This window comes from Oncorhynchus tshawytscha, linkage group LG24, assembly GCF_018296145.1.
Source record: "Oncorhynchus tshawytscha isolate Ot180627B linkage group LG24, Otsh_v2.0, whole genome shotgun sequence".
NCBI lineage: Eukaryota > Metazoa > Chordata > Actinopteri > Salmoniformes > Salmonidae > Oncorhynchus > Oncorhynchus tshawytscha.
Genome location: NC_056452.1, coordinates 229812 through 254190, shown reverse-complemented (window position 1 = coordinate 254190; position 24379 = coordinate 229812). Strand labels below are relative to the sequence as shown.

General features: G+C 43.1%; 1 protein-coding gene across 1 annotated transcript in view; it reads left to right on the top strand.

The window, feature by feature from the left end:
• cpn1 (carboxypeptidase N, polypeptide 1) overlaps nucleotides 1-24379 on the top strand; it is a 172218-nt gene that overhangs the window by 19493 nt on the left and 128346 nt on the right. Inside the window, exon 2 of the mRNA XM_042305158.1 lies at nucleotides 14758-14954. Coding sequence (XP_042161092.1) covers nucleotides 14758-14954 — 197 coding nt within the window. The remainder of the gene's footprint in view (nucleotides 1-14757; nucleotides 14955-24379) is intronic.

Genomic DNA, 24379 nt, shown 5'->3' with positions numbered 1-24379 from the left:
GACTCAGGACTCCATTTGCAGTTCCTATGCCTTCCACTAGATGTCAACAGTCTTTAGAAATCGTTTCAGGCTTGTATTCTTATAAATGAGGGAGTAAGACCAGTCTGAACGAGTGGACCGTAACATGACGCAGAGTTTTTTCAGGCGCATGTGCATTTCTTTTTTATCTTTTATATTGACGCCGTTGTTGTCCTGTTTAAATATTATAACTATTTTAGGCTAAAAAATAACCTGAGGATTGAATATAAACATCGTTTGACATGTTTCTATGAACTTTTTGAGTTTGAGCCTGTGGATTACTGAAGAAAACTCGCTAACAAAACGTAGGTTTTTGGATATAAAGAGACTTCATCGAACAAAAGGAACATTTATTGAGTAAATGAATGTCTTCTGATTGCCACCATATGAAGATCATCAAAGGTAAGGGATTAATTTGATCTCTACTTCTGTAATAATTTGTCAAATGGGCTATGTTCTGGGCTAGGTATGTTCTGGGCAAGGTATGCTTTCGCCGAAAAGCATTTTATAAATATGATACTGTGGTTGGTTTAACAAAAAGTTCATCTTTAAAACGATGTAAAATATGTTTTGTTTTCTGAATTTTTATAATGAGCATTTCTGTAATTGAATTTGGCGCTCTGCAACCTCACTGGATCAAATCAAATCAAATCAAATGTATTTATATAGCCCTTCGTACATCAGCTGATATCTCAAAGTGCTGTACAGAAACCCAGCCTAAAACCCCAAACAGCAAGCAATGCAGGTGTAGAAGCACGGTGGCTAGGAAAAACTCCCTAGAAAGGCCAAAACCTAGGAAGAAACCTAGAGAGGAACCAGGCTATGTGGGGTGGCCAGTCCTCTTCTGGCTGTGCTGGGTGGAGATTATAACAGAACATGGCCAAGATGTTCAAATGTTCATAAATGACCAGCATGGTCGTATAATAATAAGGCAGAACAGTTGAAACTGGAGCAGCAGCACGGCCAGGTGGAATGGGGACAGCAAGGAGTCATCATGTCAGGTAGTCCTGGGGCATGGTCCTAGGGCTCAGGTCCTCCGAGAGAGAGAAAGAAAGAGAGAAGGATAGAATTAGAGAACGCACACTTAGATTCACACAGGACACCGAATAGGACAGGAGAAGTACTCCAGATATAACAAACTGACCCTAGCCCCCCGACACATAAACTACTTCAGCATAAATACTGGAGGCTGAGACAGGAGGGGTCAGGAGACACTGTGGCCCCATCCGAGGACACCCCCAACTGGATGTTGGCCAGATGGGACACTAGCGTCCCACATACCCTGGAGAGGTTAAGCTTTTAAATGATGTATGACGCTTGTATTTTCATGAATGTTTAGTATTACGATTTATGTCATTTGAATTTTGTGCTCTGCAATTTCACCAGATGTTGTCGAGGCCGGGAGTTAGCATTACGCCTATCCCAAAGAGGCTCTCGCTAGACAATGAGAGATTGTTGTTGTTATGTTGTACCTGAACCACATTTTATGACTTGCAAAACAAGATCATTAAATGCATTATACATTAGGTTGATATCTTAAACATTATTGCTGCTGTGACCCAATGAAGCTTGGGCATGACAATTCAAGTCATTCTTGGAGGAAATGGAGCCCCCTGCTGACCATGCCTCTCAATATTCTACATTTTTTCCTGAAGTGTATAAAATGCGACCCGTTTCAGGAAACTAGGCATATGTCATGGGTCACTACTTTACAGGAGAGCTATTTGAAAGTAGACTTTAAAAAAAAAAATCAAAATGTTGTTTTTTTTTGGCAGAAATGCCTTCTCGAACATGTGAACTTCCATGTGCCTTAATAACAAACTTGCATGCAATGTGTATATACGAATACAATTGTTAAATTACGAGCCTAGTTAGTTTAGCCAAAGAAAAAGTGAGCAACCTTCACGCTAGCCATGATTGGCAGAGATAATGAGTGGGCTGGACATACCGAGAAATACGTTTGGATTGGTGTGCCATTTAGCACGCTTCTGTGTATTTGAGCTGGTCAGTATGTCCAGGTAATCCTGTCTAACACAGCTTTTTTTTAAAAAATGTATTGGGTATTAAAACTGCAAAAGTGTTGCTCTCCACTTTCTGGAGGACTGAGTTTTAAATTCAGTGGAATTCGAGTATGATAGCTAAAGTGATGGAGAAAATACCTGTCTCCGGATTACATCTTCAAACTAAGGGCAAACATGGCATCCGATAGAAGACGCGTCCAACCATGAATGATGTATATGGGTAAGGTAGTCTAGCTAGCTATATTTTCAGATATTACATGTTTCTAATTTTGATAGAAAGAGCCATTTGCTTGGCTAGCTAACTTTGAACTTGGTTGGTTAGCTACCTGCAGAGTCATGCAGGGTGGTAACGTCATGAGTAGTGATTATGGTTCATTGTTTACCTAGTTAGCTAGCTAACATTAGCTGGCTGGCTCGCTAGCTAACGTTACGTGTATGGCCTTATTATTCATATCTCAGAGCCATTTGCTTAGCTAGCTATAGCCTAATCTTAGCTAGCTAACTGTAACGGTTCTCTTGTGGTGAAGGAGAGGCGGACCAAAACGCAGCGTGGTGGTTATTCATGTTTCTTTAATGAAGACGCTATACATGAATAAACTAACGAAAACAATAAACGTGAGAACACAAAACAGCCCTATCTGGTGCAAAACACAAAGACAGGAACAATCACCCACAAACACACAGTGAAACCCAGGCTACCTAAATATGGTTCCCAATCAGAGACAATGACTAACACCTGCCTCTGATTGAGAACCATATCAGGCCAGACATAGAAATAGGCAAACTAGACATGAAACATAGAATGCCCACTCAGCTCACACCCTGACCAACCAAAACATAGAAACATACAAAGTAAACTATGGTCAGGGTGTGACACTAACGTTGAACCTGGTTGGTAGCTACCTGTAGTTGGGATTATGGTTCATTGTTTACCTTGCTAGCTAGCTCGCTACATGTCTTAACAAAATACTCCACCATGCAAGTAACCATTTCAGGTCCATTCGTAAATTCTACTACGATTTCAGAGCACTCTCGTCTGAGTGTGCCAGGGAGCATAGAATAACTGATGAATTTACGAACACCCGTTGAATATGTCCGGTGTCAATAAACGTCTGCAAAAAAACGTAATTAAATTGTTGCCAGCAGCATAGTTACAGTCACCAACACTTTGGATAACATGAAAATAGCCTAACCAGCTCTGCTAAGGCGAGTAAAATGATCAGAGTCGGTGTTCTCTCATTATGTATCTGGAAGTAACTAGAAAGCTAGCCAATGTTAGCCAGTTAGCTTGGGTGTTTGACTGCCGTTGTGAGGTCAGAACGTGGGATCAACCCTACCCATCGGTCAGAGTGTCCAGTGTACGCTCTGAATGTGAAACTCTCTGAATTTACAAACGGACAATCTGACAGCACAGTTGCAGTCAGAGTCAATGGTTGCAGTCAACGCTCTGGATAGCATAAAGCCTAACCAGCTCCTCTAGAGCGAGTAATTTTCAGTAAGCTGTTCTCTCTCACTTAGATGTCTGGAAGTAGCTAGCAAGTTAGCTTGGGTGCTTGACTGCTGTTGTTAGTACATTCGAATCACACCTTAAAGAGATGGGTGGGGCTAAAGTTTAAGAGGGTTGTGAACGATGCTGAAACGGTGTAAACAAGGGCTCTCCAACAGTAGTAACTAAACATCTAAAGGCCATTTTCTCAAAAGTGAGTTTACGAGTTTATCAACTTTCAAAGCAAAATTACTTTCCCATTGTTCCTGAACTGTAGTGTATAATATACCATTTTGTAGCTCTGAGTCTCTACGTTTATCCAATGTAAAAAACAGAATTTAAATTTTGCTACATGAGACCGATTTTTAGCCGGACGGTCACAAATTGGTGTGAGTACCAGCGATGAAGTCAAGACCAAAGCTCCTTATATCCAGACCCAGACTTTCTGAAACCCAGAACAAGGATCAGTGTATCGAGACCATGACCAGAGCAAGACCAGTTTAAATGGGGGAAAAACAAGATCCAGTAGAGTAAACTTGAATATAGTTCAGTACACTACAGTTTAGTTCAGTACAGTAAAGTACAGTACAATAAGGTAGAATATTGTTCAGTACAGTACAGTATAGTATAGTTCAGTACAGTTCAGTATAGTTCAGTACAGGACAGTGTAGTAGTATACTGTTCAGCACAGTATAGCAAAGTACAGTATGGTACAGTTTAGTTAAATTTAGCACTGTAAAGTATTGTACAGTTCAGTAAAGTATAGTGCAGTGCAGGAATGTAATGTAATATGCAGTACAGCAGGTACAGTACAGTAATGTACAGTATTTGTTTATTTAACCTTTATTTTGATGGGGAAGTCATTCTGAGACTAGGGTCTCTTTTACAGATGAGCACTGCATAAATACATCAAACACATACAATATACAATATTCAAAATGTAAAAACATATTAAGGAAAACAGACAACATTTATCAGCATAGAGGTCTCTGATCATTACTCTGAACTGACCAAGTGGGGCCAGAACATCTAATTTCAGAAAGCTCTTTAAATTATTCAACATAAAGGGTGCAAAAATACTTTAACGTAGCTTTACCCAACTCTGTGGAGACAGCCTCCAGTGTTATACAAGCCTGAGATCGGGTTTGGTCATTTGGAAGTCTAAATTGATTTTGGAGAGTGGCACAGCCTTAGACTGCTGCATCACTTGGGAGCCCCTATTAATGATGATAGATACATAGGAGGTTTTGCATGAGGACTTTGTAGATGAACACAATAAAATGCTGTTCTCTTCTTACACACAAAAAGGCCCAACCCACTTCTGGATACAAAACACAATGGTTACAAGTAATAAACCTAAGGTCACAATGAAAAACAGCATCTAGTGGTTTACGTGTAGATGCTGCTGCATACATATGTGACCGACTGCCTGAAATCGGTCTTATGTAAGTAGAGACTCAGAGCTATAAAATAATATATAATATAATGCAGTTGAGGAACAATGGGAATGTAATTCTGCTTTGAAAGTTGATAAAATTGTAACTCCACTTCTGAGCAAATGGTCCTTGAATGTTTTGGGATACCCACTGGAGAGCTCTTCTTTATCTACACCGATTCAGCATCGTTCCCACCCTCTTAACCCTTAGCCCCACCCATCTCTTTAGGGATTCACATGTGAGGCCACGTAAGGTAGTGTAGAACCTTACAATAAGTAGTAGCTTACAATAAGGAAAAACTCCAGGTAAAAATATACACTTTATTTAGTCCTTGTCCTATATCCTAATCTGATTTTGGTGCAGGTCATGTTGTTCTTCACATTGCCGTCTCTGGTAAACACACACTATATACACTACCATTCAGAAGTTTGGGGCCACTTAGAAATTGTATTTTGTTTGAAAGAAAAGCACATTTTTTGTCCAATAAAATAACATCAAATTGATCAGAAATACAGTGTTGACATTGTTAATGTTGTAAATGACTATTGTAGCTGGAAATGGCGGATTTTTAAAGGAATATCTACATAGGGCCCATTATCAGCAACCATCACTCCAGTGTTCCAATGGCACATTGTGTTAGCTAATCCAAGTTTATCAACAGTGAAGAGGCGACTCCGGGATGCTGGCCTTCTAGGCAGACTTCCTCTGTCCAGTGTCTGTGTTCTTTTGCCCATCTTAATTTTAAATTTTTATTGGCCAGTCTGAGATATGGCTTTTTCTTTGCAACTCTGCCTAGAAAGCCAGCCTCCCGGAGTCGCCTCTTCAAAGTTGACATTGAGACTGGTCTTTTGCGGGTACTATTTAATGAAGCTGCCAGTTGAGGACTTGTGAGGAGTCTGTTTCTCAAACTAGACACTCTAATGTAATTGTCCTCTTGCTCAGTTGTGCACCGGGGCCTCCCACTCCATTTTCTATTCTGGTTAGAGACAGTTTGCACTGTTCTGTGAAGGGAGTAGTACACAGCGTTGTACGAGATCTTCAGTTTCTTGGCAATTTCTCGCATGGAATAGCCTTCATTTCTCAGAACAAGAATAGACTGATGAGTTTCAGAAGAAAGTGCTTTGTTTCTGGCCATTTTGAGCCTGTAATTGAACCCACAGATGCTGATGCTCCAGATACTCAACTAGTCTAAAAAAGGCCAGTTTCATTAATCAGCACAACATTTTTCAGCTGTGCTAACATAATTGCAAATGCTTTCTAATGATCAATTAGCCTTTAAAAATGATAAACTTGGATTAGCTAGCACAACGTGCCATTGGAACATAGGAGTGATGGTTGTTGATAATGGGCCTCTGGACGCCTATGTAGATATTCTATAAAACAATTCCAGCTACAATAGTAATTTACAACATTAACAATGTCTACGTTGTATTTCGGATCAATTTTATGTTATTTTAATGGACAAAATTTTTTGCTTTTCTTTCAAAAACAAGTAAACTTCTAAGTAACCCTGAACTTCTGAAGGGTAGTGTAAATAAAAAAAGTTTATTTGTCACATGCACAGGATACAGAGCCAGTTTCTGTCCTGCCCCCTGCCCTTTGGTGCAAGGCATGTGATGTCAATGCCCGCAAAACTCCCTGATTTCTCAAATAAGTTTGTCTAGTTGTGTCCAGTCCAGGTGCTGCTTGCACAGGCAGACCATCTATGGGAGGAAGGATGTCAGCATTGCTCAATAGCTGAAACCTGGTCCGACTGAGTCCGAATGCTCTTTGGCGACAACAACACCAGGCTCCAGAGGCTGTAAAAACAGGGAAATAGACCAAAAAAAAACATTTCAAGACACTACAACCTTGCGTAACATAAATTTACCTCCCAAGTTTAGATATTAAGAATATATTCACCTGGAGTGCTGGTACAGCTTGATCTGTGGCAGCAGCCTGAAGTACGTAGTCAGGTGTTGTTGCCAGCCATAGCTTTCCACCAGCATCGTACCGTCCTCCAATCCAATTAGCTGTTGGATTTGTATGTATTTATCAAGGATCCCCATTAGCTGCTGCCAAGCTATTCTATCTGGGGTCCAGCAACATTAATGCCGTTATATACAGTTTAAAGTATTACATGACATTCCATTTCATAACACTTTATCCAATACACTTTATTGTTTTCCCTCAGGCCACTACTCCACTATCATACATCTACAATAAATCCATGTGTACGTGTGTCTAGAGTGTATGTCTTATCATGTGTACGTGTGTCTATATCTCTTCACAGTCCCTGCTGTTCCATAAGGTGTATTTTTATCTGTTTTTTGAATCAGATACTACTTGCATCAGTTACCTGATGTGGAATAGAGTTCCATGTAGACACAATGTCTGGTTCAATGAATATGTTTTTACCTAAATCAGGGAATTCCTCATCATCTGATTCATTTTCAGAGTCAGAGAGAGACAGCATGGCCCGATCGTCCTCCAGAAAGTAGTCATTCACAATGTTTTCCTACTGACCTTTGTCGATAGCACCTTATAAATTCAGGGCAGCAATGTTATTGAGAAGATTTGGAAACATTTTTCAGCTCTCCATGATGTCTTAAAAAAAAGCTGCAGTAGAAAGGATTTTCTACACATACTGAGCAGCTTATGTTATAGACAGAAGGTGCTACATGGCAGACCAATCCGAACTCATCTCTCAGCATGTCCAGCCCATTCATTATCTCAGCCAATCATGGCTAGCGGAAAGGTTGCTGACTTTTTCCGTGGCTAAACCAACTAGGCTCGTAATTTAACCATTTGATTTGTATTTACAGATGGCATACACATTTGTTATTAAGGCACACGAAAGTTCACATGTTCCAGAAGGCATTTCTACCAAAAAATGCATTTAAAAATGGAATTACAAGAAACGATCAAAAGCCTCTCATTTGATGTAGTGGCTTTCGACATACGCTTAGTTTCCTGAAACAAGTCACATACACAGTACCAGTCAAAAGTTTGGACACACCTACTCATTCCAGGGATTTTCTTTATTTTATACTATTTTCAACATTGTGGAATAATAGTGAAGACATCAAAGCTATGAAATAACACATGGAATCATGTGGTCACCAAAAAAGTGTTAAATAAATCACAATATATTTTATATTTTATATTCTTCAAAGTTGCCACCCTTTGCACAAAGGTCAGTCAGTCCAGAAAAGTTCAAGAACATTGAAAGTTTCTTCATGCTGCAAAATCTATCAAGCGCTATGATGAAGCTGGCTCTTATGAGGAACGTCAGAGGAAAGGAAGACCCACAGTTACCTCTGCTGCAGAGGATAAGTTCATTAGAGTTACCAGCCTGACTCCAATAATTACCTAATCATTGTAGTATCTGTGATCTACATCTGTTTAGATTAGTTACTATGCTGTTACCAAGCAGTAATGTATTACGGCAGTGATATGTTAATACACCTAATAGGAAATGCAGATGTGCACTATTGGGCCGGGGGCTGTAGAGCACGAGGGGTTTTTGACTCAACGGAACCTACTGTCCTCCCCTTTCCTGCCTGGTAATTTCTCCACAACACAAATATTACAATCATGATCTTCAGTTTAGAATGCAATTTGATTAACCAGCTGTGTTTGCTAGGGATGGAGAAAAAGTGTGACACCAATCAGGCCCCCGATGACTGGAGATGCCCACCTCTGCCTTACATGTTTGTATGTGTGTATCTACAGTGCATTCAGAATGTATTCAGACCCCATTACTTTTTCCATATTTTGTTACGTAACAGCCTTATTCTAAACTGGATCAAATGGTTTTTTCCCTCATCAATCTACACACAACACCCCATAATGACAATGCAAAAATGTTTATATATTTTTTTGCAAATGTATAAAAAAAAGAAATGGGAATATCACATTTACATAAGTATTCAGACCCTTTACTCAGTAGTTTGTTGAGGAACCTTTGGCAGCGATTACAGCCTTGAGTCTTCTTGGGTATGACACTACAACCTTGGCACACCTGTATTTGGGGAGTTTCACCAATTCTTCTCTGCAGGTCCTCTCACGCTCTGTCAGGTTGGATGGGGAGCGTTGATTCTCAGCTATTTTCAGGTCTCTCCAGAGATATTTATTCGGGTTCAAGTCCGGGCTCTGGCTGGGCCACTCAAGGACATTCAGAGACTTGTCCCAAAGCCACTTCTGCGTTAACTTGTTTGTGTGCTTAGGGTCGTTGTCCTATTGGAAGGTGAACCTTTGCCCCAGTCTGAGGTCCTGAGCGCTCTGGAGCAGGTTTTCATCAAGGATCTCTCTGTACTTTGCTCCGTTCATCTTTCCCTCGATCCTGACTAGTCTCCCAGTCCCTTCCACTGAAAAACATCCCCACAGCATGATTCTGCCACCTCCATGCTTCACCGTAGAGATGGTGCCAGATTTACTCCAGACGTGACACTTGGCATTCAGGCCAAAGAGTTCAATCTTGGTTTCATCAGACAAGAAAATCTTGTTTCTCATGGCCTGAGAGTCTTTTAGGTATCTTTTGACAAACTCCAAGCGGGCTGTCATGTGCCTTTTACTCTGGAGCTCTGTCAGAATGACCATCAGCTTCTTGGTCACCACCCTGACCAAGGCCCATCTCCCCCGTTTGCTCAGTTTGGCCAGGTGGCCAGCTCCAGGAAGGGTCTTGGTGGTTCCAAACTTCTTCCATTTAAGAACGATGGAGGCCACTGTGTCCTTTGGGGACCGGCAATGCTGCAGCAATGTTTTTATACCGTTCTCCAGATCTGTGCCTCAACACAATCCTGTCTCGGGGTCTAGGGACAATTCCTTCGACCCAATGGCTTGGTTTTTGCTCTGACATGCACTGTCAACTGTGGGAACTTATATAGACAGGTATGTGCCATTCCAAATCATGTCAAATCAACTGAATTCACCACAGGTGGACTCCAATGAAGTTGTAGAAACATCTCAAGGATGATCATTGGAAAAAGCATGCACCTGAGCTAAATTTTGAGTCTCATAGCAAAGGGTCTGAATACTTATGTAAATACGGTATTTCTGTTTTTTATTTGTTTATTATTTGCTAAAAATTCTAAAAACCTGTTTTCACTTTGTCATTTTGAAGTATTGTGTGTAGATTGATGAGAAATGTTGTAAAATTTGTATCCATTTTAGAATAAGGCTGTAACGTAAGAAAATGTAGAAATACTTTCTGAATGCTCTGTAAATGTCTCTTTGTCTCTGCCTCCGTCTCTGTCTGGTGCAAGCTCCAGCCACCTTATGACAAACTTCTCCATCTCTCCATCTGTAGCCTTGGAAGTGAAAGTGTTTTTCCTGACAGCACCATTGAATAACCTTTGAATAGCAAAAGAAGTAGGTCCCAAAATTAGTAAGATTTTGACATCACACAAATATCCTAGGAATCACAATCCAGACTTCAAATAGGAAGCACAACAACACAATAACCACAAAGGTTTACAATTTAAACACTGAGTCAAACAGATCAAGAGATATAAACATGTTCCTGTTGTAGCGCCACCATGTGGTCAATCTGAATGTGCTTGCATATGTTGAGGCTATTTTGACAATTTTTCTGAGCGCTGTCTCAGATTATTGCATGGTTTGCTTATTCCATAAAGTTTTTTTAAAATCAGACACAACGGTTGCATTAAGGAGACGTATATCTATAATTCCATGTGTATAACTTGTATTATCATCTACATTTATAATGAGTATTTCTGTTGAATGATGTGGCTATGCAAAATCACTGGATGTTTTTGGAACTAGTGAATGTAACGTGCCAATGAAAACTCATATTTTGATATAAATATGAACTATATCAAACAAAACATGCATGTATTGTTTAACATGAAGTCCTATGAGTGTCATCTGATGAAGATCATCAAATGTTAGGGATGAATTTTATCTCTATTTGTGCGTTTTGTGACTGCTATCTTTGGCTGGAAAAAATGGCTGTGTTTATTGTTGTTTGGTGGTGACCCAACATAATCGTTTGTGGTGCTTTTGCTGTAAAGCATATTTGAAATCGGACACTGTGGTGGGATTAAGCCGCGAGGGAGGAGCTATAACCCGTTGGGGTCTCCCAGTGTTCAGAAGTGCAGCTGGTGCGACTGGTGGCAGGGGAACTGCAGGCATTTTCAGGTTTGACTGGTGGACAGTCCCTGAACTGAGCCTGATATAGGGGTGGAGGTGCGTGAGCCCCTTGACCTTGCTCCTGCCCATGGTGAGTTGTGGACAGACGGGTCAGTAAAGGATCCTCCACAGGCAATGGACCTTTCTGAGGTGATTTGAATGCCAGTGGGATCCATCCTGAAGTTTGAATGTTGCAGGCCCTAGCTGTCGTTCCACTCTCAGGGGCTTGGATCAAAATGTGGAGAGCTTGTTCCGATGGATGCATATTAATTGCAATTCATCTGATCACTCTTCATAACATTCTGGCGTCTATGCAACATCCTGATCCGTACCCAGTCCTGGGCTTTCAGACTTGCTTGTTTCACTCTGTGAGACGTGTCATAATGTTGTTTTCATCCATTGCTGTGCAACTTTAACATGGGCTTGCCTGGCTGCTGTTCTTTTGTTTTGGGCAGAGGCTGTCCAAAGGGAGTTTCAGTTCCCTGCCAATCATCAGGGAGGCAGGAGACGCCCCAGTTGTGGAGTGCTTGGTAGCCCTGATGTGAGTAGGGTAAGGCACAGAGCCACATCAAAAGGTCGCCCCACAGCCAAGTAGGCCCGTATTCCTTCCTTCAGGGTCCTGTTCAAGCGTTCCAACCCCCCACCACCACAGTTTGCTTGAGGGTGGTGCACAGCCGTCCGGATGTGCTTGATGGATTGCTTTTCAAGGTACACAGACAGATAATTAGAGAAAAACTGGGACCATTGTCTGTCATAATGGTGTTGGGCAACCCCCACTGACAGAACAGCTTATCCAGTGTTTGGATGATCATCTGTGAGGGGGTAGGGGACAACGGCACGGCTACTGCCTATTTCAAATTCAAGTCATGAATGACCAGTATGCTGGTTCCCCATGCAACTCTCCACAGATATCCACCTCCAGGTGGTCCCAGGGAGCCGTTGGCCATTTCACTGGTGTCTGACCGGTTTTCCACTCATCAGGCATGCTGTGCAGTCCTTCACAAGGGACTCAATGTCTCTGTCAATATTTTCCCACCAGGCCGTATCCCTGCATCGTTGCTTCACCTTAACGATGCTGTCTGTGATGACTATGATTGTCTGTGCGGAGTTTGAATGGTCTGCCATACAAGTACAAGTGCCAGCGCTCGCACACCCACATGCAAACCAGGGCCTCCCGCTCTCCCACAGAGTACTTTTGTTCAGTCGGAGACAAGGCCCATGAGGCAAGAACCACTGGCCGTTCCATGCCTCCATGCACTTGAGGCAAAACAGCTCCAAGGGCGAGTGCTGAGGCATCACAGGTGACAATCTTTTGTGCTGATGTGTCAGTATCAGGTCCTTAGTTTTGTAGGTATGATATTGCAAGATAATTGTCCTAATCTCTTGTACTAAATTCATGTTTTTCAATCATCTCAAGATGTATATTTATTAGTTAGTTTTGTTTCTTTGTATATCGTAAAAGAAGAGTGAGAATACTTTTTGAAATGTCATATATTGCTGTTATCTGAAGGGGGTGGTGGCTTTTCCTGGTGAGATGAAATGTAAACTCATAATTTGACTCTCTAATTTGAAGCAGTTTTATTTTGTGCTGTGATTTAGTGTTTTGGAAAACTGATAGTCAAATGGAATAGGTCTAAAGGAAATATGATTTTCAGTGGTTTAGATGGTGCAATGATTCTCTACACTATACATTTCTTGTTTTGTCATATAAACAGAAAAGTCTGAGTTTTAGCAACCAGGCAATGACGGAGTGATTTCTACATATTGTGCTTAGTATAGGAGAAATAGTCCACTGTACTTCTATTTGCTAGTAGGCTTGTTGTGGACCACAACTGAATCAGCATTTATTGTGAGCATGTTTGCCTGTTTGTTTATTTTCTATACACTGAATTTAAGTAAAATAGGTTCATAATAAACAATCCAAACTATCCAAAATGGATGCAGTTTGACAAATGTAGTGATATACCTGTTTTTAACACCACCCTCCACTGTGACAAAAGCTTGACAGCTGGGAGTTCCTGTGGTAACACTTTTGACCAGGGCTGAGCTTGCATTTTTTTTTGCTGAAAGGCCTTTCTTAGTAGAATTGAGGGATGTGTGAGTGTTCCATGACACGGTGAAAGAACTGAAAAACAGGAACTGTGGACAGAGAAGAAATTATGGGGCTAAATTATGGGGCATTGACTTGTTTAACAAACAATGCAGTTTTAAAAAATAGAGTTAAGAAAATATTTACTCAATAAACGAATGTTAAAAAAAGATTTAAATAAAATAAACACAATAAAATAACAATAATAAGGCTATATACAGGTACCGGTACAGAGTCAATGTGCGGGGGTACAGGGTAGTCAAGGTAATTTGTGCATGTAGGTAGGGGTAGAGTGACTATGTATAGATAATAAACAGGGAATAGAGTCCTGTGATTGTGTATAGAGACAGTGCAACAAAAAAAATTATGTTCAGGAGCCTGTTGGTGTTAGACTTGATAGACTGGTACCGCTTGCCGTGAGGAATCGGAGAGAACAGTCTATGGCTTGGGTGGGAGTGTAGTTATTTTCCGGGCTTTCCTTTCACACTGCCTAATATAAAGGTTCTGGATGGCAGGGAGCTCTGCCCCACTGGGCTGTCCGCACCACCCTCTGTAGCGGCATGCGATCAAGGGTGGTGCTGTTGCCATACCAAGCAGAAATGCAACCAGTCAAGATGCTTTCAACGGTGCAGCTGTAGAAATACCTGATATCGTACTGTATATTCCAAGGCAGCAGCTACTCTTCCTGGGGTCCAAAAATTAAACAAAATAAAAACTACATAACAGATATAAAAATACATACATAGCACTACATTCACATTGCAATTTAGCCATTCAGCAGTATTATATTAAAACTCACAATATTAAAACTCACTTGACTGTCTTGCAATGTTAGAAGACAATCAAAGTTGCAATTGTGCTTGCTGCAAGTGCTCTCCAGTCTCCAACATTGTCCAACGTAAGAATGGTGGATAAAAAGCTACTTTTTTAGCAGCATATCTGTTGGAAAAGTTAGGGCTCAATTCCCATAAGGAGAACTGGAGATCTGTCCACCCTATTAGCATGAATGAAGTCATAAAGTAATCCAATGTCTATCCTGGTAAGTTGCTAACCTAATAAGTTTGTATTTTACCTACATGAAACAGGTGACACTAGCTAAATAATCCAATCATGTCACTTGTTCTTTGTCTTTTGTTGGCTGATGTACTGTTTGTGTTTCTATTGAATCAATATTACATTCAAGAGATACTATGTTGTCAGTTCAACAACTCACTTGATCAAATGGTGCTGTGTCACAGTGAAAGGCCTAAGGGATGGATTCTACTGAAGAACGGTGTCAGAACATGACAAAATTGTGGCTTAACACACACACCAATTCTCTAAACATCTAACAGGGTCAACGGGCACTTAGCATAACATTGCTCTTGCTCTTGCTCCACAGTGTTCTGACAAAAACAAAACTGCAGAAATGGAGTGGCAGCCTGAGTAGCCGGGGAGGGTTAATGGGTAGTGTGGGGGTGAGGGTTTGCTTGTTTTAGTTTTCTACACGCACAGCACTTTAAGCGGATGTGTGCATCTATGACCTTTCATTAATTTGCCCTCCTGACCTCCAGCCACCTGACTCTTGTTTTTCAGTGGAGCCCGAGTTCAAGTATGTGGGGAACATGCACGGGAACGAGGTGCTGGGTCGGGAGCTGCTGATCCAGCTCTCCCAGTTCCTATGTGAGGAATACCGGGCCGGAAACCAGAGGATCACACGCCTCATCCATGACACGCGCATCCACATCCTGCCTACCATGAACCCAGATGGTTATGAAGTGGCTGCCAAGCAGGTACTGACTGTGATGTTCATCACAGTTGTATTGATGTTGTGAACACACTAGTCTCTCATGACTGTCATGATTAACCCAGAACAAAAAGCTTGCATAATTTGGTCAGACACTCAATTAAGTTCTAGGGGGATACGCAAATGAAAACTCACAGCCCAATTTACCACAGGCATAACGATTGGGTCATGTGCAGCTGCAATTGATTGATGATTACAATTTATGTTGTGATGTTTTAGATGAGACTGACTTTTTGACCCAAATGATCCTATTTACACTTTGTAGTCGATTTTGACAGTAAAATAATGTTTCTGACTCATATGTATATGCTGTTTCCCAATGAGAAGTCGGTTTTTAGGTGCAGTTGTTCTTTAAAAATGACTGGCAAAAGAGACATTTTCTCATGCTTGCCAACTGGCTACGGCAATGTTTGATATTTCAAGCGTGGCTAAGTTTGATATTTAATGTGTCTGCTGTGGGAGAAATCGCAGCGTATCCACATCCCCAGTTTAAGAAACACCCTCACACTATCCTGATACTTCCAAATAACATTTGACAAAAGGCCCAAGCACCGGAACAACTGCTGCTCGTTATCCAATGTTTCCATAGTCACTTTACAGATTCTACAGTACCATTTATGTTTACATAGTTTGTCCATGAGAGAGGCTTAGCAATTAAATAAAGGACTAGGCGTAATCTGTTTCCGGGAAACTGGCACAAAATGTTAAATAAATTACAATATTAAATCTGTCTGGTATTTTGAGAAACAATTTTCATGATGCACTGGATAGCGTCACGGTTTATTTAGACTAATCATGATTTTGCAGAGGTGGTCCTTCCATAGAAGTGTGTTAGGAAATGTTGTGTGTTAGGAAATGTTGTCTGTGTGGAAACCTATCCCTATACTTTTCCTCATTACCACCTTCTCAGTTTTGAGTGACACTAGCATTTATTTGCCACTTGCTATAACAACTTAAATTGTTTGAATTAGCACACCCCTTCATCTGTTGCTAACATCTATCACTAAAGTGGAAACATTGTCATTGTCCAGTGACATATTACAATCCATATCACTATATCCTAGAATTCACTGTTGTAATTCTGGAAGCTCAGAATTGTAGGCTACAGCAAGAAATCAACAGCATTGGCCAAGGTCAAACAGTATCCCCCTTAGCTTAAGATTTTTATTGACTATAGCTGAAATCCTTAGCAGAGGCACAACTGACACAGAAAATACACTGAATCCATATCGTAAAAGTTCAGTCAGGAAAGTTTTCTGGGTGATACAGTTGCGCTATAATATATTGGCACCCTTGCAGGATTCACTATTTCTTTTAAAATAAGTTGAAATTGAAAAAAACGTTTGGTGTTCACACATGTATTCCACTTTAAAGTCAAATAATGACCTGGACTAAATTATTTAATTCAAAATACTGTAATTTGGTTGGAGGCAACTGATTATCGTTTACTGCGTCAAAATACAGGGTCAAAATATCCATTCACCCAATTTTGAAAAGAAAAAACAGAACATTCTTCTCCATTGCACTCATTGTAAAGTGTCAGGGTGCCAATAATTTGAACTGCAACTATACACCTGTCCTGCTGTCTCTCACTGGGTGCGTTCATTCTGCATTTTTTGGGCATAACAACCAAAGTTATAATTGAAGACACGGCGGTTCTGTGCTTGTACATACATATTTTAATAGGCAATTCACCTAGCTCTGCCACTGTATATAGTCATTACTATATTAACAACAATACATTTTGTCATAAACCTCCAAAATCTCCTCACCACAAGCTAGAACGAGCACACTTTAATTTCATTGGTAGAATCTGTGTATTCGCCTGCTCTGAGGCCTCTTTTAACAATGGTAAATCTTAGCGCTGTTGGTAGCGCTATAGGTCCAGGGGTGTGTCAGAACTATTTATTTTTTCATATTATGAGCGCAATAGCTGGCAGTGATGCAAAAGGGCTAGGTTTTGATGAATAAATTAGTTGTAGATGTGACGAGGGCTGGTTACTCACTGGCCGATCAAAGTGTTTTAAGGCTTAATATTGCATGTGGTTGTAGGTTATTGACGGTCTTTGCGTTGACATCTACTCCAATTCGGCTGTGGCACATACATATATTCTCGTCTTAGTCCATTGTGGATTGATACGACAGTTTATTTTATAGTATAGGCTACAATGACGAGTAATAGCAAGAGTAAAAAAAATATCCAGTGTGTGCTCAATATGTGTTGGCAGTCAACGTTGTAATTGGCTTCAATGAGTATGTCCTACATGCCCTTCTCCTAAGATAAAAAAAAATACTAGGCTCCGGTAAATGTTATTTTATATGTGAGGCACGTTCTTAGTAAGCAAGATATAGCCTAGGCCTACCATTGATACTGCATTATAGAACTGAATAATTTAAATACATTTGTTAAGGTTTTCTTGTTCTTCCCCTGAAGAGGAGGTGTAGCAGGGATCAGACCAAAATGCAGCATGGTTATGTCGATACATCTTTAATAAAGATAATAACAAACAATACAAAAAAACATAACGTGAAAAACCTAAACAGCCCTATCTAGTGCAAACCAACACAGAGACAGGAACAATCACCCACGAAACACTCAAAGAATATGGCTGCCTAAATATGGTTCTCAATCAGAGACAACGATAAATACCTGCCTCAGATTGAGAACCACTCCAGGCAACCATAGACTTACCTAGACAACTCTACTATACCACAATCCCAAAACCTACAAAAACCCCAAGACAAATCACACCACATAAATAACCCATGTCACACCCTGGCCTGACCAAAATAATAAAGAAAACACAAAATACTAAGACCAGGGCGTGACAACATTTGGAGGAGCGCATCTTTGGTAACCGCTCTTTTGAAATGGGGATGGATACTTGAACAAGCTAAATGAAGTATGCAGGCAAATAGGCAAATGTGAATATATTTTAGGATGTGCAGTATATTTTGAATTCAAGGCTCTCTCACAAATGGATGATTTAAACACGTTTTATGGAATGGCAACATGGCTGCATGGCCAAGATATAAAAGACACACAACAACATATTGCTGTTACACCAGTAGAGTAAGTGTAGCCTACTGAGGGCTTTTAATCAAGTGAAATGGAAAACAAGCAACTGTTACAGTAAAATAACTTGATTGATTTAACCTTTGTTTTGACGGGGAGTCAATACTGAGACCAAGATCTCTTTTCCAGATATGCCCTGTATAATATCACAATACACATGAAAATACAATAAACACATTAAATGACACATTCATATACACATTAAAATACACAACACACAAAAAGCAAAACACAATAATAAAGAACATTTTACATTCTTCAGTATAAAGGTCCCCTAACAACCATCTGAAATGCCCTAGAGCAGGGATCTCCAACCCTGTTCCTGGAGAGCTACAGTCCTGTAGGTTTTCAGTCCAACCCTAATCTAGCACACATGATTCCCATAATTAGCTGGTTGTTAAGCTGAATCAGGTTAGTTGGAGAGCCCTCCCTAGAGGCACCAATTATTCAAATGTTTAAGTATATTTTAGGTGTAGGTGCAAAAAAACTAAAAGCAGATTTCCCCAAGTCAGTGGACCTCCAGAGTTAGCAATCCCTTAGCCCGGGTCCGGTAGGCCGTACATCTATAGGTTAACAATGAGGTAAGGTATGGCGGAAGTTTATGCAAGGGGGCTTTATGGACAAAAAGAGAGCAATACAGTGATCTACGAGACTTCAACAAGGCCAGTCTACATTCTGATACAAAATGCATAATAATAAACTGCATCCACTGGCTTCAATGCAGTGGCAGCTGCATTTGTGACCGGTGTAGATTGCCTCCTCATTGTGTTTTGATCAGCTTACATCTGACCAAAAGGATCAGGGTTGGTGTTGATATTTTCTTCTCTGATAATGACAGGAAAAACATCCATAAACAAATGCTGTGGTGCCCTTATATGCCAACTCCTCTGCAAAGTACAAATTCACATCGAAAGTGGACATGATTAGCCATGCTACCCCAATGACGATGTAGCGTACAGTATAAAATACAGTAGCTATCTAATGTATCTAATGCTATCTATGTACAATAGGCACACGTTACACGACAAAACATTCATAAATTACTGAAATGCATACATATCACAATATAATGAAGGGATACCATTATAATACATTGTCAGTAACCATATAAACTCAACTGTTTTAACATACATTGATTGATTTCATGGGACAATTTTACAGTAAGCTACCTCTTCCACATCACTACTGTAGACGGTAAAAGGTAAGGGGGGCAGGGGATGTTTATGAGGGGGAATACAGGGAGAGTGTAACGGTTTTCTAGTGGTGATGAAGGAGAGTCGGACCAAACTGCCGCGTGTCGATTGCGATCCATATTTATTAAACAAAACGTAAACACGACTAAACACTAAACACGACAAAACAATAAACGTAATGAAAACCGAAAACAGCCTATCTAGTGCAAACTAACAGAGAGTACAAGTAAGACACTAAGGACAATCACCCACGACAAACTCAAAGAATATGGCTGCCTAAATATGGTTCCCAATCAGAGACAACGATAAGCACCTGCCTCTGATTGAGAACCACTCCAGACAGCCATAGACCTTGCTAGACAACCCACTAAGCTACAATCCCAATACCACCACCAAAACCCCAAGACAAACACACCACAATTACAAAAACCCCATGCCACACCCTGGCCTGACCAAATACATAAAGATAAACACAAAATACTTTGACCAGGGCGTGACAGAACCCCCCTAAGGTGCGGACTCCCGAACGCACCTCAAAACAATAGGGAGGGTCCGGGTGGGCGTCTGTCCATGGTGGCGGCTCCGGCTCGGGACGTGGACCCCACTCCTTTAATGTCTTAGTCCCCTCTCCCTTCGTCCCTGGATAGTCCACCCTCGCCGCCGACCATGGCCTAGTAGTCCTCACCCAGAACCCCACTGGACTGAGGAGCAGATCGGGACTGAAGGACAGCTCGGGACCGAGGCAGCTCGGGACTGAGGGGAAGCTCGGGAGAGAGAGAAAGCTCAGGAGTGAGAGAAAGCTCAGGAGTGAGAGGAAGCTCAGGAGTGAGAGGAAGCTCAGGAGTGAAAGGAAGCTCAGGAGTGAGAGGAAGCTCAGGAGTGAGAGGAAGCTCAGGAGTGAGAGGAAGCTCAGGAGTGAGAGGAAGCTCAGGCAGGTAGATAGATCTACCAGCTCCTGGCTGGCTGGTGGTTTCAGCAGATCCTGGCTGACTGGCAGATCCTGGCTGACTGGCAGATCCTGGCTGACTGGCAGATCTGGAAGAGTCTGGTTGAAGAGTCTGGCAGATCTGGAAGAGTCTGGTTGACTGGCAGATCTGGAAGAGTCTGGTTGACTGGCAGATCTGGAAGAGTCGGGTTGACTGGTAGATCTGGAAGAGTCTGGTTGACTGGCAGATCTGGAAGAGTCTGGCTGACTGGCAGATCTGGAAGAGTCTGGCTGACTGGCAGATCTGGAAGAGTCTGGCTGACTGGCAGATCTGGCGGCGCTGGGCAGACTGGCGGCGCTGGGCAGACTGGCGGCGCTGGGCAGACTGGCGGCGCTGGGCAGACTGGCGGCGCTGGGCAGACTGGCGGCGCTGGGCAGACTGGCGGCGCTGGGCAGACTGGCGGTGCTGGGCAGACTGGCGGTGCTGGGCAGACTGACGACGCTGGGCAGACTGACGACGCTGGGCAGACTGGCGGTGCTGGGCAGACTGGCGGTGCTGGGCAGACTGGCGATGCTGGGCAGACTGACGGCGCTGGGCAGACTGGCGACGCTGGGCAGACTGGGGGCACTGGCGGCGCTGGGCAGACTGGCGGCACTAGCTGCTCCATATAGGCTGACAGCTCTGGCGGCTTCTTACAGACTGACCGCTCTGGCGGCTCCGTGCTGACTGGCAGCTCCTTGCAGACTGGCAGCTCCTTACAGACTGACAGCTCCGTGCAGACTGACAGCTCCGTGCAGACTGACAGCTCCTTGCAGACTGACAGCTCCATGCAGACTGGCAGCTCCATGCAGACTGGCAGCTCCATGCAGACTGGCTGCTCTATGCAGACTGACATCTCTGGCTGCTTCATGCAGACTGACATCTCTGGCTGCTCCATGTAGACTGGCTGCTTCATGCAGACTGGCAGCTCGGGCTGCTTCATGTAGACTGACAGCTCTGGCTGCTCCATGCGGACTGACAGCTCTGGCTGCTCCATGTAGACTGACTGCTTCATGCAGACTGGCAGCTCGGGCTGCTTCATGTAGACTGACAGCTCTGGCTGCTCCATGCAGACTGACAGCTCTGGCTGCTCCATGCAGACTGACAGCTCTGACTGTTCCATGCAGACTGACAGCTCTGGCTGCTTCATGCAGACTGGCAGCTCTGGCTGCTCCATGTAGACTGGCTGCTTCATGCAGACTGGCAGCTCGGGCTGCTTCATGTAGACTGACAGCTCTGGCTGCTCCATGCGGACTGACAGCTCTGGCTGCTCCATGTAGACTGGCTGCTTCATGCAGACTGGCAGCTCGGGCTGCTTCATGTAGACTGACAGCTCTGGCTGCTCCATGCAGACTGACAGCTCTGACTGCTCCATGCAGACTGACAGCTCTGGCTGCTTCATGCAGACTGGCAGCTCTGGCTGCTCCATGCAGACTGGCAGCTCTGGCTGCTCCATGCAGACTGACAGCTCTGGCTGCTCCATGCAGACTGGCTGCTTCATGCAGACTGGCAGCTCTGGCTGCTCCATGCAGACTGACAGCTCCATGCAGACTGACAGCTCTGGCTGCTCCATGCAGACTGACAGCTCTGGCTGCTCCTTGCAGACTGGCAGCTCTGGCTGCTCCATGCAGACTGACAGCTCTGGCTGCTCCATGCAGACTGACAGCTCTGGCTGCTCCATGCAGACTGACAGCTCTGGCTGCTCCATGCAGACTGACAGCTCTGACTGTTCTATGCGGACTGACAGCTCTGGCTGCTCCATGCAGGCTGGCATCTCTGGCTTCTCCATGCAGGCTGGCAGCTCTGGCTGCGCTGAACAGGCGGGAGACTCCGGCAGCGTAGGAGAGGAGAAAGGCTCTGGCTGCGCTAAACAGGCGGGAGGCTCCGGCAGCGCTGTAGAGGAGGAAGGCTCTGGCTGCGCTAAACAGGCGGGAGACTCCGGCAGCGCTGGAGATGAGGAAAGCTCTAACAGCGCTAGATAGGCGGGAGACTCCGGCAGCGCTGTAGAGGAGAAAGGCTCTGGCTGCGCTAAACAGGCGAGGCACACTGAAGGCCTGGTGCGTGGTGCTGGAACTGATGGTACTGGATCGAGGACACGCACAGGAAGCCTGGTGCGGGGAGCTGCTACCGGAGGGCTGGGGTGTGGAGGTGGTACTGGATAGACCGGACCGTGCAGGCGCACTGGAGCTCTTGAGCACCGAGCCTGCCCAACCTTACCTGGCTCGATGCCCACTCTAGCCCGGCCGATACGAGGAGCTGGAATATACCGAACCGGGCTGTGCACCCGCACTGGAGACACCGTGCGCTCCACAGCATAACACGGTGCCTGCCCGGTCTCTCCAGCCCCCGGTAAGCACAGGGAGTTTGCGCAGGTCTCCTACCTGGCATAGCCATACTCCCTGTGAGCCCCCAAGAAATTTTTGGGGCTGACTCTCGGGCTTCCATCCGCTCTGCCGTGCTAGCTCCTCATAATGCCGCCTCTCTGCTTTTGCTGCCTCCAGCTCGGCTTTGGGGCGACAATAATCTCCAGGCTCATTCCAGGGTCCTTTACCGTCCAATTCCTCCTCCCATGTCCATATCTCCAGGTGGTGCAACCTCTCCCACTGTAGCTGCTGCTGCTCCTGCTGCTGCTGCCTCTGTTGCCTCTTCTCCTGTTGCTCCTTTGGGCGGCTACACTCCCCTGGTTTAGCCCAGGGTCCTCTCCCGTCGAGGATTTCCTCCCATGTCCAGAAATCCTTATTTAGCATCTCCTTTTTCGGCTTCTCCTGCCTCTTGACACGCCGCTTGGTCCGTTGGTGGTGGGTGATTCTGTAACGGTTTTCTAGTGGTGATGAAGGAGAGTCGGACCAAACTGCAGCGTGTCGATTGCGATCCATATTTATTAAACAAAACGTAAACACGACTAAACACTAAACACGACAAAACAATAAACGTAATGAAAACCGAAAACAGCCTATCTAGTGCAAACTAACAGAGAGTACAAGTAAGACACTAAGGACAATCACCCACGACAAACTCAAAGAATATGGCTGCCTAAATATGGTTCCCAATCAGAGACAACGATAAGCACCTGCCTCTGATTGAGAACCACTCCAGACAGCCATAGACCTTGCTAGACAACCCACTAAGCTACAATCCCAATACCACCACCAAAACCCCAAGACAAACACACCACAATTACAAAAACCCCATGCCACACCCTGGCCTGACCAAATACATAAAGATAAACACAAAATACTTTGACCAGGGCGTGACAGAGAGAAGGAAGTGTGCACCATTGAAAAGGGCACTCACAACAATAAAAAGGAATGTACAGTAATATCAATCATGGAACTATTCCAATTTTTTTTAATTATACAACATGAAATTCAACACTTTACACTCACCATCCAAGAATAACAGAAACATCTGGAGAGTATTTATAGAAAAATAAAATATTCATAATGACTTCATAGATACCAGCCCTACAGTGGTTATTCCTGTAAAAGTTGCATCATACTGCAGCACACCATGCGGTCCGCTGCAAAATTCTATGGCACATTATTTAATTGTCAACCAGTGTTGCCATTAATGCTAGTTAGTGCTAGTTTGACCACCAAAGGGCATCTTTGAGAAGCATTTGATTGTCTTCAATATTCGCTGTACTAGAGAATTTGAAAACTTTTTTGTAAGAACACAGTATATGGGATTGGCTTTAAGAAAAGTAGCTTAATTCATTTGATTAATAAAATGGTGTTTCTATTCCAAGAAAAAGGAAAAAACAAAACCCTCAGGGTTTCTGTTAGGAAGATATGGCGCTGTACAATGTGACGGTAGGGAGTAGGCTACAGTACTAAGAGCCTAACATTTCCATACCCTAATTTTAGTCTAACCAATCTCCCTCACTAGCTTTAAGCACCAACTGTCAGAGCAGCTCACAGATTACTGCACCTGTACATAGCCCACCTATAATTTAGCCCAAACAACTACCTCTTTCCCAACTGTATTTCATTTTTATTTATTTATTTATTTTGCTCCTTTGCACCCCATTATTTTTATTTCTACTTTGCACATTCTTCCATTGCAAAACTACCATTCCAGTGTTTTACTTGCTATATTGTATTTACTTTGCCACCATGGCCTTTTTTGCCTTTAACTCCCTTCTCACCTCATTTGCTCACATTGTATATAGACTTGT